Below are 16,818 nucleotides of genomic sequence, written 5' to 3' on the forward strand. Positions count from 1 at the left end.
ATATGTATCTTGTCTAGCTGAAACAAATTTTTCAAGTGAATAATCCCTGTGAGGTAGGGGAGTATCAAACTATAAAGGCATAGAGTTATTAGGCAGTGTGGCACCCAAATACTGAAGCACAATTTTGAAACAGTAACTTCTAGTCATCTAAGAGATCATCTGGAAAGAATTTACCATTAAAAAATTACCAACTTCTTACCAAGTACATTTACAGAACACTTGGAAATTTTATCCCTTCTGTGGATTTTTAAAAAACATATTAAAATCTTAAGAAGTAGAAACCAAGCGTTTAAAACAGCTTTTCACAACAAAATTTATTAGAAGAATAGTGGTTTTGAAAAGTCTAGCATCCAGTGAGAACTACCATACACAACATTACAGCTGGGAATGTTTCTCCAAAATGTCATGGTCAAATAATACAATGGAACCATTAAATCTTACACATGCACGAAAGAACTAGCGCTTCTGACATACAATGCAAAAAAAAGGGGACCACATGGATTAAAGTTTTAAGTACTCATCACATACATTAAGACACAGCTTATTTTAGTCCAGTCAAAAATCAGAACTGCATTAAAAAATTTAATGTAGTGCAATCAAACCAAAAAACTTAATTTGTGATCATAAGTGCTCTACTACATAAACATTGATCATAGCAAGGAACAAAAAGTTCAAATCACACAGTACAAAAAAAAATCTGTAAATAAATATAAACTACAGTACAAGAGAAATATTAAATTATACAATTCCGTCAAACTGTAAACAGTATATTGAAATGAGGTCCATAAGAGTAAAGGGGGTTCCTGTTTTGTTACATGACACTTGAACTTCTAGAAATCTGATGCCATTTTCCGTATCTTCAAAGGCTATGGGTTTTATATATGGAGAGTTCCTTTTAAATGTAAGATATCAAATATTAAAGCAGAGGAATAATCTATTTTGTTAACCACAGATAGTACTGTAGAAAACAAAAGGAGTCTTAAAGAATAAAGACCTCTAGTAGACAAGTCTTAACATTAAAGATGCAAAGTACTAAAACACTGGAATTAGAACTTCACATCATTAGAAACTTGTCACTGAGGACTTGAAGGCTACAAAATATACTGACAAAATTGTCTGTTGATATCTAGACCTAGACCTCTGCTAATTTTTTTGACATTTACATACTCATGTTACAACACCAACTTTGGCAGAGTCACTACTAATAAACTCAGAGCACTACTGGCCCAACGGTTCCATCACAGTGGCCAGTGCACAGAATTCTCTAAAGACATTGCATAAACTAGAATGTAGAGGTCAGACACCCAAGGACCAGTGCTTGAATTTAGTAGTAGTGTGGTGAAGAAGCAAGAGCCACATCGAGGAGGAACTGCATCTGTTATAGTTTACAGAAGCAGCAAGGAATGTCATTTAATTGTGCTGGCTATTAGTGGCATTTAAAAATATAGTTTGTGTGTGTGTTACACATGTGCTGGCTATACATTTATGCACATTTTGTTTTTTTAAATACACTGTTAACAGGAACCCCCATATTATCTGCTCAGTAGTAATAACTGAATATATAGAATGCCACTATAAGAGTGTGAGGCACCGTGTGCTGGAGAGTTATATGCAGCTTTAAAATCTGTTTGGCTGAGTTATACCTGGATACCTGAACTGAGTTTTTAAGTTGACATTCATCAAGGATGTGCTACCAGCACGTCGAAATAAAAGCAAAACAGAAAAATACAAGTCACTGTTAGGTTTAAGAATAGCATCAAAGTACCTGAATTGAGTGAGAATAGTGTGTAAACTGTCCCTGAGGGTTTTTAAACAGTGTGTACAAGTTGGATTCCTAAGAACATTAGTTTTATTTAACAATGTGGACTGATAAAATACCAATGTCTGACAGTTCAAAGTGGAGGTTATAAAGAATTATATGCAAAACACTCCAAATGTATAGTTTATACATTTCTTCTCAAAGCAGCAGCAATAAGCTGCTGTAAAGTATATATCCCATCAGAACAAGCAACATGTGGGAGTCAGATAAAGGTTTCTATCTTCGTCTGGTTTTCTGACAGCACAGCATATCAATATCCAATGACTATTATCTTTCCTAGATCAGAATGTAACTAATTTCGACTAGCAATATAGGATTAGACTTTTAATCAAACACTTTGCTATTACATACTAAAATTCCTTAAACTTACTAATGCTGGTATACTAACCTAGTTAATTATCCCCCCCTCATTTTAGAAATATACCCTTCCACAACTTAAAAACATTAAGATCCATTTTCAGTCCTCTGATGTAAAAAGCATGTCAGTGAATTAATATTAAAAATTTACACAGTAAAAAGGCTTGAATTTCAGCCAAAGATTCTAAATACTGCTCATTCCCTGAAGACTTAAAGGGAGAGAGAATCCCTACCCATTTTCCTAGTGATTTTTCTAAAATGGTCTGACACAATTTTTCATTTTGGGGAATCTTCCCCTCACCTCCTCTCAAATTCCAAATTCTTAAGCCTGAAATGCTTAATGAAACCAGAAATGTGAGGCAATCATTTGGAATTGCTTGAAAGGTACAGAATGTTGTTGTCTTTTTTTTTTTAATAAGAAGTATTTATATAAATGTGATCTGACCCCGTATTATGTAGTTATGCTTTATATTTTTAAATAATCACGCTAAAACTTACAGTACCTAAGACTCTGAAGATAAATTAAGACTTTAGTGTTGTAACAGAAAAAGTGCTGAATTATCCCTTTTCTAGTACTTCAAACATTTCGGACAAGTGCTTTCCTAGTGACAGTAAAGTTTACTATATACCCTTCCACCAAGCAGGAAAAAAAAGTTAACCTGGATGAAAGAAAAGACTTTTAGGAGTGTAGCACCGGGTATTTACCAAATAATAGATGTTTCACTTACTCTGAGGGGGTAAAAATATTCTAGATTGAAATTCTATTTGGCTATTGAATGTTAAAAATCCCTGCTCTACTGTGTCAGTGTCCTGTGGCCAACCCCCCACCCCCCTCCCCCAGTCCCCTTACACACTATCCACTGAGAATCTAATCTCTAAAGAGATTATTTTAAAATTTATGTTTTCAGGACATACCTGAGAAAGGGTGCAATTATGCAGAACAAGGAACCCAAGACTGCACTAATACTGGTTATAGGTTCATAAATTCTTTCCCAAGACAAATCTAAAAAGTCTAAGAGGTATGGATCTTCAAATACGTCTTACTGCTTTAGATTTTTTTGGTATGTGTGTAGGGTCATTTCCAGTGTTGAAAAGATCACCTTGAGTCTGTTCAAAGACAGTTCAAGATGGGGTAAAGAGTTCATTTCCATATTCAAACTATAAAGATTAAATATTATGATTATAATATTTGCTACATCCAATAAATCGATGATTAACTAAAAGTGCTTGTTTTTCAGCGCTTATCGACACAGCTCTAAATGAACTGGAAACCTTAAAATTACCCCCCAAATAGTTGCAGAATTAACTCATGTTTTATTGTCAAATCAACATTAATTAGTCTTGATTCTCATTTTCAAATCATCTAAAAGATTTCTCTATCATGAAATGAAGGTGGCCCAACTTTACATTATCTATCCTGCGACTCATTGTTTGTACTGTTGAAGAGAATCTTTAGCTTCTTCTCAAGTCTATACATACTTTCCCATCCTACTCCTTACCCCCCTCCCCCAATCTCCTTCAAAACATTTAGGGCACACAGCTACAGGGCTAATGTCTGCTTTTTCAAAAGGCAACTGTGAGTTTATCTGGGAACGAGAGACAGAGGATGGGCAGAGAATTTCCTCTATTTTCCCTTCAGTCACCATGTCACAAATCCTGTAAGTCTCAAGGACAGAATGAATCTAAAGAAAACTAAGAAGACTTTGGAGGTCTGCATTCCTTGTACCAGAATTATACTTCTTTCCTTTTCAGTAGAGTTTGAAAGCAATCACTTTTTTTAAGCCCCTATATAGCTTAATAGTCTCCTAAATGGGCCATTTGGCTAAAGCCATTAAGTTTCTAATAGCACTGGCCTGACCACAGTAATAAAGACCTAATTACAACAGAAAGATAAAGGTAACAGGAAAACAATCTTTGATATCTTCAATGAAGGTCAAAATTCAACCTATAACTTTCAATGTTTTCCATAAAAGATTAAGTGGAGCAATTCAGTCTATTGCCATATTCTATCACCAATGACAGCAACCTGAATATATAGAAAAAGGGTGGCTCATATAACTAGCATTTAAAGAAAGAATTATTACAAAAGCAAAAATACGTGGTCTGTCTCAAAATTAAATCTATGGGGACAACAGCTGTTAAAGAAAATGACATGACCAGTCATTTATCTGTTAAAACCCTTCAAAATAATTTCAGGTTCTGACATTGGACAGAATCATTAATTTTTTTATAAAAATAACCAACTGAATCCAAGCTTTACTAATATGGGTCAATGAAATGTAAGAGAATCACAAAGGCTTAGAACCAGGCCTTGCACCATGTGCTTATTTGAGCAGGGGGAGAACACATAGCTCACTAGCAGCTCAAAGGTTGCTAAGTACTGCCTAATGACAGAAGGTAGTTAAGATATGGGCCTTTGCAGGTAGTCATTTTTAGTCTAATTTAGAGTTCTCTCCAGAAAATTGGGAACTAAACTTCTCATTGTGCCTTATTGTTTTATTATCTGATCCCATATAGCTCATATTATAGCTCAGGTAAAATGTTGGGGAATGAAAATGCCAATTGGTTGAGGTAATGGTTTATATAAGATAACCAGAGTTCTAAAAGCACTTCAATATTGTAAAGTAAAAGTGTACCAAGTAAAGCTAATACACACTTCACACTTGTTGAGCTTGCTCACCAGAACTGAACAGTAATTTACTTCACATAAGGACCCCTATTATCATCACACAAAGCCTTACTCATATTCATGATCTGCTGCAGCAAAGGTTTATCAAGCAACACCTAAACTTCAGAGTAACAACAAACTTAATATTAAAAAGTATTATACACAAATATAAATTATGTTTCTTGAAAGAGAGACCTTGTCCTTCATGGTATTTGGGGAGCAGAAAAAAGTGTATAGCTCATCACAAACATAGTTCAAGAGTCACTTGAAAGCCTACTGAACAAAGTAATATAATATATTACATTTCTGTCAAGCTTCATGACTCTACTGTCTGAGACATGAGAAAGCTAATGATAAAAATACCAACTAGATATCCTTCCACAGTATTATTTAGTATTTTTGATTTTATAGTGCCATAGTATATCTACTCTACAATACCAATGTTCTCTCATAAAAAACTCAAGAATTGGATTTTCAATACATTATCTCCTAACATTAGTTTGAGTAATGTCATCATCTGCCTACTGGAAAATGATAGGAGAAAAGGCTTTTGTGACAAAGACCGCTGTGAACTATACTTTCCCATACCATAAAAATGGTCAACTGTTGTTTGGGCCATGCAAAACTCTGATCAGCAGAAATTAAGCATGCGAATAGACCAATCTCTATTACACATTGATGAGGACGTCCCCAAACTAGAATATCTACACTGAAAGTGCCAATACAGAACAGTGGCAAATCAAGAGAGAAATCAAATATTAAAAGATCACTGCGGCACCAAGACTGACAGCCAGCCATGTGATGAGCCACCTCCGAGAAATACATGGTATAATGGAAATCTGAACACAAAATTTAACATTAAAAGTGCACCTGAATATTACCAACTAACTTTACAAAACCTACAATAAGGTAAAATATATATCTTTTGAAATATTCAGCAGCTTTCTGTATTTTTTTTTTAAGATTTTTATTTTTTTCTGAGAGGCTCATGAAATTTAAAAGGGACCACTATCTAATTTCAACCATGCTTCACAAAACAATAATGGCTATTTTATATTGCAGTTACCAATGTAATGCAATTAGTGCTTTAAAATAATCTACACTCAAAAAGGAAAAAAAAGAGAGAGAGAGAGAGAGAGAAAGAGACCGACCGACCTTTGGAGGAAATATGCTTATTCAAAAGCTTCTTGGAAAAGAAAATTTACCTGAATATCAAGTCATGACTGATCTCACGTGTAATGTTTAAAAGCTTCACAGACATGAATATTACAATCTTCAGGTCTCAGGACTTTTAATCTGAGAAAGTTTAGAGTTTGGTTTGTTTTTAAATTCACTTTCTAACCAAAACAAATAATAGAAGTACTCAAATTTTCACTATTTACAAGTCTCAGCCTACAATCTGAAATGACACAATACAAGTTCTCTTATTTAAACTGCAGCATTAAAGGGTAGGCACACCATTCTTCTGCTGCTCGATTGTCATCCACTGAAACACACATAGAAAATATTTATGTTAGTAAAATGATCACTCCATGTACACTACAATGACAAAATTTACATAACTCAACTCATACATCACTTTATAGACTACCACACAGGATTAAACCTCTCTGAACAGTAAAACTACAAAAGTTGAACTTTTAGGGCCAGATTCTTAAATGGGCCTTTAATGATGCCTTTCTGAGAGGGGATAAAAGCAAGCACAAATTAATTGCTCAAAGGACCCTTTTGCAGGAATTCGGGCTACCAAATACCCCCAAACATCAGGCAAAAAGGTACCATGGCTGCAATTAATTGTGTGTAACAAATTACTGAGTGTGGAACAAAGGAGGCATTCCTTCACAAGCTTAGCCCTTTGCTTTCAGCAAACTTTCTACAACTTCCTTCAACTGCAGATGAAAACCATATATTTCATAAAATATTTTTATTGCAACTTCTAGCTAGGCTAGAAAATATTGCAGAGTCACATACTGCTCTGAACCCAAGCTGCTTTTTCTGTTGAGAAGATCAGAAAGCTAAGAGGAAACAGGCTCAGTCATCCACAGATTAAACTGCTACACAAAATAACCAAACCAAAAGAGAAACCCAAGCCCAGGCTATGTCGAGAATGAGCAGTGCATGTATTTTAATAACAGCAATGGTGTGCCTAACCTTTGAAGAAATAGGTTGCTGAGGAAAAACTATCCTTAACCTAATTAACTGCTCCAAAGTTGCCAGGCAAAAATTTATGCTTTGGGAATATCTGGACCTACTTCTCTTCAACTCAGTATCCATCTGAAATCACTGGCTTCACAATTTAATGCTCCAAGTTTTACTTTATTTTATACAAAAATTCCAATGACTTTTTGCTTATTTTTGGTTAAGCATTTAGAAGGGCCTGACCACCTTTCTCAGCAGATTAGATTAGATGGGGTGTGTGTGGCATGGATTTTGTTTTTACACTGAGAGTAATTTTAATTTGGTCAAAAGTCAAAATTAAATTTTATGGGCTTTATTTATCAGTTATTCTTGCAAAAAATTGTAGGAAATAAATACTATGAATTTCATTACTATAATTTGAAAAGCCCATCTCAAAAAAAGCTTAAGATGCTCTTCAAGGAGTGCTTATATAAACATGATCTGAAAAGTCCTGAATTGTGTGCTAAACAACCATGAAAATCAGCGAAATATCAGGAAAAGTTAAAAAGGGGATAGAATGCAGGATGCCAAAAAAGGAGAACGAGAAGGAGAAGGAGAAGGAGAAGGAGAAGGAGAAGAAAAACTGAAAGCAACAAATTAAATAAAAACTAAAAAACAACCCCTCTCCCCTTGTACTAGTACCTGGATTAGTTAAAAAAGAAATTCTGAGCTTGATTGCTGATTGGATTATCATTAGATGTGAAATGCAACCTAAATCATATTAGGTTGCCTTGGGTTTTTTTTTCCTCACCACAAACATGGATATTCATGTGGATATTTGGGCAGACTACTGAGGCTGTAAAATCTAGATACCACTTTTGCAGTATTGTAATTACTTAAACACACTTTCCTTACTTCTCCCTTTCCCCAATAAACAGATCTTGAATATATTAAACTAGTTGCTGCAATAACATCCAGTTGTTAGTTAGCACATGATCAATCTGTAAAAGGTTTTAAGAATACAAAGAAACTGTTAAAATGAGGCATCCTCTATTGTTTTATGTAATGTACCCTGACTGCTCCTGAGTAAGAACGGAGCTCGTCCTCCATGAGATAAGGCTATATCCTCACTTGTTGGTGAGACCAAATTCTACCCTTAGAAAATCCCAAAGAAAATTACAGCAAAGGTAGTGTTACAAAGGAATTAACCGAAGCATTTCTGAAGGTAGTGTGTGCACATTTTCCACCTCCTTTCCCTCTGGGTGAGCACTAAACAGATTGCTGATTTGTTAAGTAAATTTAATAGTGAGAAAAAAATCATAAAATGTAAATTGACCTAAATAATTACACTGAATAACCAAATTTCTTAAATTCAAAGGTTCATTGTTCTTAGGATATTTTTCTTTAATCTTTCAATTAGTTGAAATGCAGAAGAGAAACATGAATGATTTTATAAGATGGCTTTCTAATTTGTAATGATAAAGCTCCCAGTTTGACAGAGGTGGTTTCTAAAAGGGGGCTTTTTTATCTTTTTTTTTTTTTTTTTTAAATAAAGGCAAATATAACTTAAGAGGAAAAAAAAAGAAAGAAACAAAGAAAGAAAGAAAGAAAAGCATGCAGGCTCTACAGGCAAGGAGTCCACTTCCATGTATCTGTTCTCTGTGAGGTAACTCAATTCTCTTTTGTAGAGAAACATGCAAAAAGGCCAAACAATATCCCGAGCCATACTGCACATGAAAATTTTAAAATATGCAACATTCAGAATGCACCTTTCACCTCTGTACACACAAGTCAATGCAAAATCTGCAAAGAAACAAGTGTCACAGTAAATGAAGTCAGGTGCAAGCAATGATAGCTGAACAATGCAGTAGTGCTCACCCAGTTTGTACAGTAATTGGCACTCTACAGTATTCCTACTCATTTTTTGATTCATTTGCACTTTGTGCTGCCTCTCCCTGGGGATCTAATTCAATCTTTACAGAAACATCTGGCCCCTCCGACCTCATTAATTTCATCTTTTTCTTTGGAGGGTTTTTCAAAGTGCCCAGCCTCTCCTTTACTTTGTACTCCAGTGTACTGTGGGGAATCCCATAAATACTCTGAGCTTTGGAAACACTCATTTTTCCACTCATAACCACTGAGATTGCTTCCTCCAGTATCTCACTGTTGTACTGTCTGTAACGCCCTCTTTTCTTCCGAGGCTGCTTGGAGCCAGGGTCTCCTTCTTGATCCGATGTGGGATATGGCTGTCCAGAGGTAGACTGCTCAGCATCTGAGCCCCAAGAATCGGGTCCAGCATCTAACATGCTTTTTCTATTTTGTTTTGGAAGAATAGCCCTTAACTTTTTACTAAGCGCGCTCTCCGTTTGTGAACCCATTACCAAAGAGCTATAGCTGTACTGATCACCAGTGCGAGACTCCCAAGAAAGATCCATTCCTCGAACTTGTGGTATCTTTAAATCTACAGGAGATGCATGGCTCCCATCCTTTTTTCCATCTTGTTTTGCTTGAAGTGCCATTTTTGGAAAGGCAGAGTTTTCTGCAAGAAAAGGAAGGTCACTGATGTTGCTGAGTGCACCATTTCCCCTGAACTTCATACGGCTGAGGTTGAACTCATAATGTGGTTTTGCCCAAGAGGCTTCCCTGGATAATATTAAGTGTTGTCCATGATTCTGTAATCCAGATGGCCCAAGGCTGGCAGCTGTGGACAATTGGTTTCTGCTCAGTAGCTCTTCACTAATCTGCAGGGATCGAGCCAATGGAACTTTGAGTGATGTGGAGTGTCCAAAACCTTCCCTGGTTCCATCCTGTAAGCTTCTTGGAGGTACCCCATCACCACTCCGAAGTCCGTCTGGGCGGTACTGGCTGGGTCTCCCAGGTCGCCTAATTGGATGGAAGGAAACTGATGTGAGCAGGACTTGCACAGGTAGGGAGGGATGGGTGAGGGGACCACTCCTTTATTAGAAGGCCTTGCTTGGGTAACATCACTTTGTGTTATTTATTTATTTTTCTCTAAAATTAAAAAAAAAATGGTCTCGGCAGTTAGTTTTAAAACTTGTTCACAAAAAAAGAAAAAGGAAAAAAGAAAAAAAAAAAACCAGTAGCTTTTTGGGCAAAGAAAAATTAAACCTGTCAGCTGGTCTCTGGTTGGGTTCACAAATTTTCGGAGAAAAAGTTTCGCGCAACTGTCTGAAAATAGCACCTTAAATTATTAATTACAAAGTAATCATCAAGTCTCCATAGATCTACACAGAATTGTGTTACCAATGTGACGTTACCACTAAACAAGTACAGTAATAAAAGAGTAAGCCAAATTATTTATTTTAATGCAACATATTCAACATTCATGACAACCAGCTATAAAACTGGAACCATTTACAGTGGTGGAACCCATAGATAATTGCTCATTTATCCCACAAACAAGCTGATGTTCATTATCAAAAACCAAACAAGTTCAAATAACATTTCTTATTTTGCTTGGGAAAAAAAGATGGCTACCAGCCCCAAGGGTGGGAACCCAAACCAAAACACCCATCACATTATAACTTACCACTTCTTCATTTTAAAACTATTAGGTGCAGACACATGAGTACCACTAATTTTCCATTTGAAATAATCCAATCTTTAAAGAAACTGCCCTTTATTTTCCCCAAACTTTGTTTCTTAAGTTCTACTCAAAATACTGTCAGAGGTATATAAACAATTTGTAGCAGTTCTTTAGTTAGAAGTGTCTCTTCTTAAAGTATCAAACGTCAATTTTGAAATTTTAAGTGGATAGCTTTCAAATAATGTTTAAAAAGTCAACTACTAACACAAAGCTAATTCGTAAGGTTTCCATTTTCACAATAAAGATTATCAAAGATAAAACTGGCAACTGGGAAAGCATGCCAGGGGAATAATTACATTTAGTAGGCACAAAATGAAACTCTGAAGAAATAATGATAAACCAACTATGTTCTCCAAAAGTCTACTCTGTGCTGTTATCAGTAAAAAACATAATAAATATAACAAATAATATTCAACTAAAAGATGGGCAGGCTTGTCGGTGCTTTTGTCTTCCAGAAAATGATACCACATAAAAAACACCTTCTTTCCATTCAGAGGGATAAACACAGCAACTTCAACCATATTATACATGGACTTGGTGGCCAAGTTTAAAGGAAATCGTAAGCAAGGGACTCATTTATGCAAACCACACTTAGGCTTCTCCTACATGTGTCCTTAAATTACACAATTCAAGTTTTCTGATATATAAATGGGACCCAATGACTTGGGACCACAATAACTTGTATCTAATATAAACTATAGTGAAAAAGGGCTTAAGGAAAAAGATTAGTAAATTATGCAAACTGCATTAAATCAGTGTTACTTTTAGACTGAAGAAAGGAGAGAAAAAGGAAAATGATGGAATTTTAGAGAAAATAAAGGCAGCATTTTAGAAGTCAGTAAAGGAATCTTTCAATTTGAAGGAAACTAAAAGTTGAAAAAGGTTAGTCCATTTAGTGCGTACTTATTCCTTTAACATCTAAACAACTTCCTTCTGTTGGTATTCTAAAAGTTAAATAAACCTACATATTAACTAATTTAACTTACCAAAGTTACTTTTCATATACGAAGCTGATTTTTGGTTACAACACAATTTTATGGAAATTCTTCCCAAATACGGTATTTAAATGTCTTTATTGATACCTGACTTTTCTAAATGGTTTCTATGTACATGTAGAGGGAGAATTAAGACAATTCTTACACTATAAAATTAGGTGGTCAGAAAATTCACTTTAATCTGCTAAGAGTTATCAAAACTGAGCATGTAATAATGTCTTGGTAGCATAAGATGGTTATCCCAACATCTACAGTCTTAACCACTTAAAAAACAAAAAATACATATAATTACATTTTCTGAACTGCCACACAGAGTTAAAACTGCAGTTCAAATCAACAAATGAAACAAAACCAAAAACAAACAAGAAAAAAATGAACAGCCCCCACATACCAGCACACTCCATTAGAAATACCAAGTTAAGTACTGGAGCCCAACTTTCATTCAACAACTTCAGCACACATAATACTGCTTTTACATCTGAACTCTGGAATTATTTAGGTTGGGTTTCCCACTCCCAAACACTCAACAACAAAAAGTCCAAAGACATTCTTGCCGTATTTTCATTCATTCACTGTATGTACTAAACTGGCAAAACTGATCTACACTAGTCAATTATGGAGTTCACAGATTGTGCTTTTACTGGAGTGATGGACTAAGTAATTTACTAAAGGCCCACTTATAAGACTGTTACTCTGAAGACTTAATTTTTAAAACATATAAAGGAGCCTGCGCCAATCTTTGATAAACTGTCCCCTATAAAACTGTGGAAGGCTACAAATATTTTCCCTTACCCGTTCCCTTGAGTACTGGAGCAACCTGGAGAATGGCTCAGGGAAGTGCTGCCAGCACATGGACTTTTCTTAGTGGAGAGATCAAGTACACCGTCTGTAGAGACACAAACACCTGAAGATATTAAAAACTAGGAACAAATGTGAACTGAATAGACTAAAAATGACAAAGCAATAGGCCTAATCAACCAAGCAGATTCACCAGCCATATATGAGTTATGAAGTCAATTTGTTAATAGAATCAGGATTATTTTCCTTCCTAAAGTGATATACACTTACCAAAGCTTGTTATAGCTATTATCTCCAAGAGTTAAGTATTTTATTAATAGGGCAAAAGAAAAGGTATGGCATATCACTGAAGATGTTAGGATATAGTGAGATATTAGAAATTGCAGTTTACACAGTATGAAGTTTTGCAATAGAACTATCAGACTCCATTTTCCAAATTTATCTTTATCAAAGCATGTGAGTTTTTAATGCCACATCATACAAATTTAAAACCAAATTCCTCAAGAGCTAAGTCTACCTGAAACATTCAAAGTACACAAAAGTTGGATTTAGGAAATTTATATAACAGAAATCATTTTTAAATATGTTTATACGGTTAAATTACACATATATAAAAGATAGTCTGTAAGATGAATCAGATGCTATTTATAATTTTCATATGTCCTAAGTACTCCTCAGACACATCTGCAAAAAACTGTGTATTTGGATTCAGTCTTTTAGAAAAAAATCTGCAAAGTTTCAAAATTCCCTTCATGGTATCTATAAAGGCAGGGTTTTTAATTAAGCTATTATAGGGACTCCAGGATGGCTCAGCGGTTGAGTGTCTGCCTTCAGCTCAGGGCGTGATCCCGCAGTCCCAGGGTCAAGTCCTGCATCGGGCTCCTCCCTCTGCCTGTGTCTCTGCCTCTCTCTCTGTGTCTCTCATGAATAAATAAATATTTTTAAAAATAAGCTACTACAAACTGGTCAGCAAAGTTTAAGGAAAGAAAGAAGAATGAAACAGTCTTGATACTGAAGACAGCCTAGACGTTTAGCCATTTTTATTTATTTATTTATTTATTTATTTATTTATTTATTTATTTATTTAATTATTATTGAAGCTGGACCAAATAACAAATTTGTTCTATTAGAACATAAAATTAGAAGACCTTCTTTTCCCACAAAGACTTTTTTCCCCTCACAGACATATCTAGAAATGCAAACTGATCATCTGGACAACTTTTAAAGCTGTCATTCTGTTCAAAATTAACAGAGCAAGCTGATACACAACGCCTCTGGTTTTCAGTTGGTCAACAGAGAGGATTTTTCTATCTAGTTATCCCCAATCTAGAACCTACACAGGACTTGTGGACTTGTCTCTGAAGACATTGTCACTCCTGATTTCAGGCTGTTACAAATAAATATGTGATTGAGTTTATAAATGAAAATCCCACACTCATACAGAATAAGTGTTATCCTTAAGTCACTAATATTTCTAAAAATATAACTGTAATCATACAGAACCAAGTGTCCTATTAGACATCTTAACCCAATTAGATATCTAACAAGCAAATACACTGCTTAAAATATTTCCAACCAGAGACACTATTATTTAAAGATTCCAAGTCTGTCTAATCAAACAGGCAATATATTTTAAGTCTACTTAAATATACTAAATATACAGTGATTCATTGAAAATACCTGAAAATTCATTTGGGAAATATCATTTTAAAAATTGTTTCACTTAAAGCCTATACACTATAATCCCATCATCTAGCTCAAAGTTCTCTTAACAAAAACATACCATCAGTACAACATATTTCTTAAGCACAGCACCAACTAGAAGTTAGATTAGACTAGGTGGTATCTTTATATGCTAATCTCCATTATTAATACTTTAAAAACAACCTCTATGCTGTCATTCTCCTACTGCAAACCTGAAGTTTTTAATACAGTATTTAGAGCAAAGAGATTAAGGAAAGATACCTATCTTTGGTAGAGATAATCCTCAATAAAAAGAAAAGCACAATTTTGTTTTGGGTAACCAAAAGTAAAAGTACACTGATCAATGTGAGCATATGTTAGGAAACCTCTCAGAATTCTGAGATTGAGACTATTCATTACCAGAAACAGGAAAAAAGAATTACTATTCAAAACTACATTTTTAATAAACTAAAAGCCAGTCTAACTGTAAATCCCTCTTAAATTAGTTAAAATAAGCAAAGGAAAGTCCTTTGAAAGAGGTTCTTTTACGAATTTAACTTTTTGCAAAATGAACATGTATTTCTCACCAATAAATCTACACATCTCACAGCTTTCTGCTCCTCTTATGAGCTCTCTATGACAAGGAACTCTCAGTAGAATAAACATCTCCAATTTACAATCTGTATTGGGTCAAACAATGGCAGGATTGAAATGCTCACTTCATCTTTGTGAAATTAAAGGTAAAATGAGATCACAAAGCAACAAAAATATTTAATCTGAGTCAACTCTTCATAAATTCAAGAAATATGTGCTAAGCATAACTAACAACCTCCTAACATTTTCCCTTAATTAGGATCCTCACCAACAAATTAAAATTACCTTTTGAAGCTATTCTAAGGTTAGTTTATAATACAGCACATACATGTGTGGATGTGTTTGTGTATTAATAAAATACTGAATATACTGAACCACCAATTGTGTCTAATGTCTTCCTCATTATATCTAATCTTAGGAGTTTCTTTTTTAAAGATACAAACAATACAAATTCTTTCTTGACTTATAATTTCATTTGTAGAGTATAACTTCTATCTAACAAGACATTTTTATTTCTCAGGTGCTAATCCTGGAACACTGATGGATAGGGGGAAAGCTTTTTCAAAGGGGTTTTAAAAACAATGGATATAGCAAAGCTTTGTAAAGTATAAAATACTTATATAAATATCAAGTAACTTAAAGATCAGTAACAACTGTAACCACCTAACTTTCCTGGGTGGTAAATTAATCTAATGGTGACCATGAACTATTGATACATAAGGTAGCCATTTCATCTGTACTTCTCTATCACTGCAGAGTCAGGAATAATTTAAGAATCACATTAGTCTTTATCCTATTATTGTTACTGGTGCCCTATTTGCCAATAATTTTTTTTCTCCAAATTAAAGTATTCTGATTGGACAGAGGAGACCTTAACATCAAACCATACCTTGTTCGCTAGGTTCTGACTGAGACTTTCTGACAGTAAGGTCCAGAGGTGAGTCTTGGTCAGCCATGAGAAGTTTGCTGAGCACAGGGTTCTGAGTAGTTGCAGCCGTGGGAGAGGTGGTGACTGGAGATGCTTTCGGCAGGCTTTGGTTCTTTGTGCTATTGGGCTGGCTGGGGTCCTGAGTAGAGCTATTTTTTGAGGTATATTCAGCAGCAAATTGTTGGATCATTCGCTGCATGATCTCACGGGCCACTAGGGGAATATTGGGGTCGGAGACCCAGGGACTGTCTGTAAACAAAGATTTATTTACTTTTAAATTGGGACAATGTACTAAAAAAAAAAAAAAAAAAAAGACAGCTTTCAAGCAAACATAAAATTTCATTTTATTTTTTTCCTTACAATGCAATATCCTAAAAGTAGTCTTCCATCTCAGAATTACATTTTCAATCTCTAAGCCTGAGTTGAAGTTTTTAAAAATAAAATTTTCATAAAATCATTTATAAATACCACCCCCTCAATATTATGGAATTAAATAAAGGGATAACAAATAGTATATCTTATGGGCAAGAATCACTTACCTGATACAGAATACATAAAACCCTTCTTTTATGAAATAATTACTCCCCTGTTTACCACTTATAGATCATATCTGGTTTCTCCTAGACCTTTCCTCATTTATCTCTTCCTAAATTGCTGAAGGATGGATTACTTAGTTCATGAGTGCTTAATTTACCCTCTGTTAAAGGCTGAAAGCATATCAAAATTATAAAAGATATTTAATATAAGATCCATGATAGACTGAGGCAATAGCCTCCCATTTTCAGGCTCATTAGAATTACTTTGAGGGCTTGTAAAAACAGATTGCTGTGTCCCAAACCCAGAGTCACTCATTCAGCAGTTTTAGGGTGAGTTCAAGGACTATCATTTCTATTAAGTTTCTAGATGGAACTGGACAAGGCACCACAATTTTAGAACCCCTAGGCTAGGAGTTTAAATGTCAAAAATCAAAAGCTTAAGTCCATGTATTTTCCATGAGTTCTTTAAATACACTCTATCAATCATTAAACAGCTAGGGAAGTAATGAACACCTAAGTTATCAATTTTGAATCATTGTTAATTTTAAAACATATGAATTCATTAACTCATAGAACTTTCAGCACTGGAAGGGATCTTGAAGGTCAAATGGGGAAAATGTTTGGTATAAATATATCATCACATCTCTACTGTTACAATCCTCTCTGGGAGACTAAGTTTCTCAAGAGCAGAGATTATGTTCGTTTACCTCTGTAC

General features: G+C 34.8%; 1 protein-coding gene across 22 annotated transcripts in view; it reads right to left on the reverse strand.

The window, feature by feature from the left end:
• The window catches only part of LCOR (ligand dependent nuclear receptor corepressor), a 152,162-nt gene that overhangs the window by 29,123 nt on the left and 106,221 nt on the right, over positions 1 to 16,818 (reverse strand). For 14 of the 22 annotated variants that reach the window (XM_072805846.1, XM_072805849.1, XM_072805842.1 and 11 more), the window contains 2 exons: positions 15,529 to 15,816; positions 12,357 to 12,450 (listed from right to left, as the gene is read on the reverse strand). The exons of 2 other annotated variants lie outside the window; for them this stretch is intronic. In XM_072805846.1, coding sequence (XP_072661947.1) covers positions 12,357 to 12,450; positions 15,529 to 15,766 — 332 coding nt within the window. In that variant the 5' untranslated portion in view covers positions 15,767 to 15,816. Of the gene's footprint in view, positions 1 to 288; positions 9,846 to 12,356; positions 12,451 to 15,528; positions 15,817 to 16,818 lie in introns of those variants that run through there. 6 more of the 22 variants (XM_072805854.1, XM_072805855.1, XM_072805856.1 and 3 more) reach the window with 2 other exon arrangements.

Source organism: Canis lupus, chromosome 29 (assembly GCF_048164855.1).
Source record: "Canis lupus baileyi chromosome 29, mCanLup2.hap1, whole genome shotgun sequence".
NCBI lineage: Eukaryota > Metazoa > Chordata > Mammalia > Carnivora > Canidae > Canis > Canis lupus.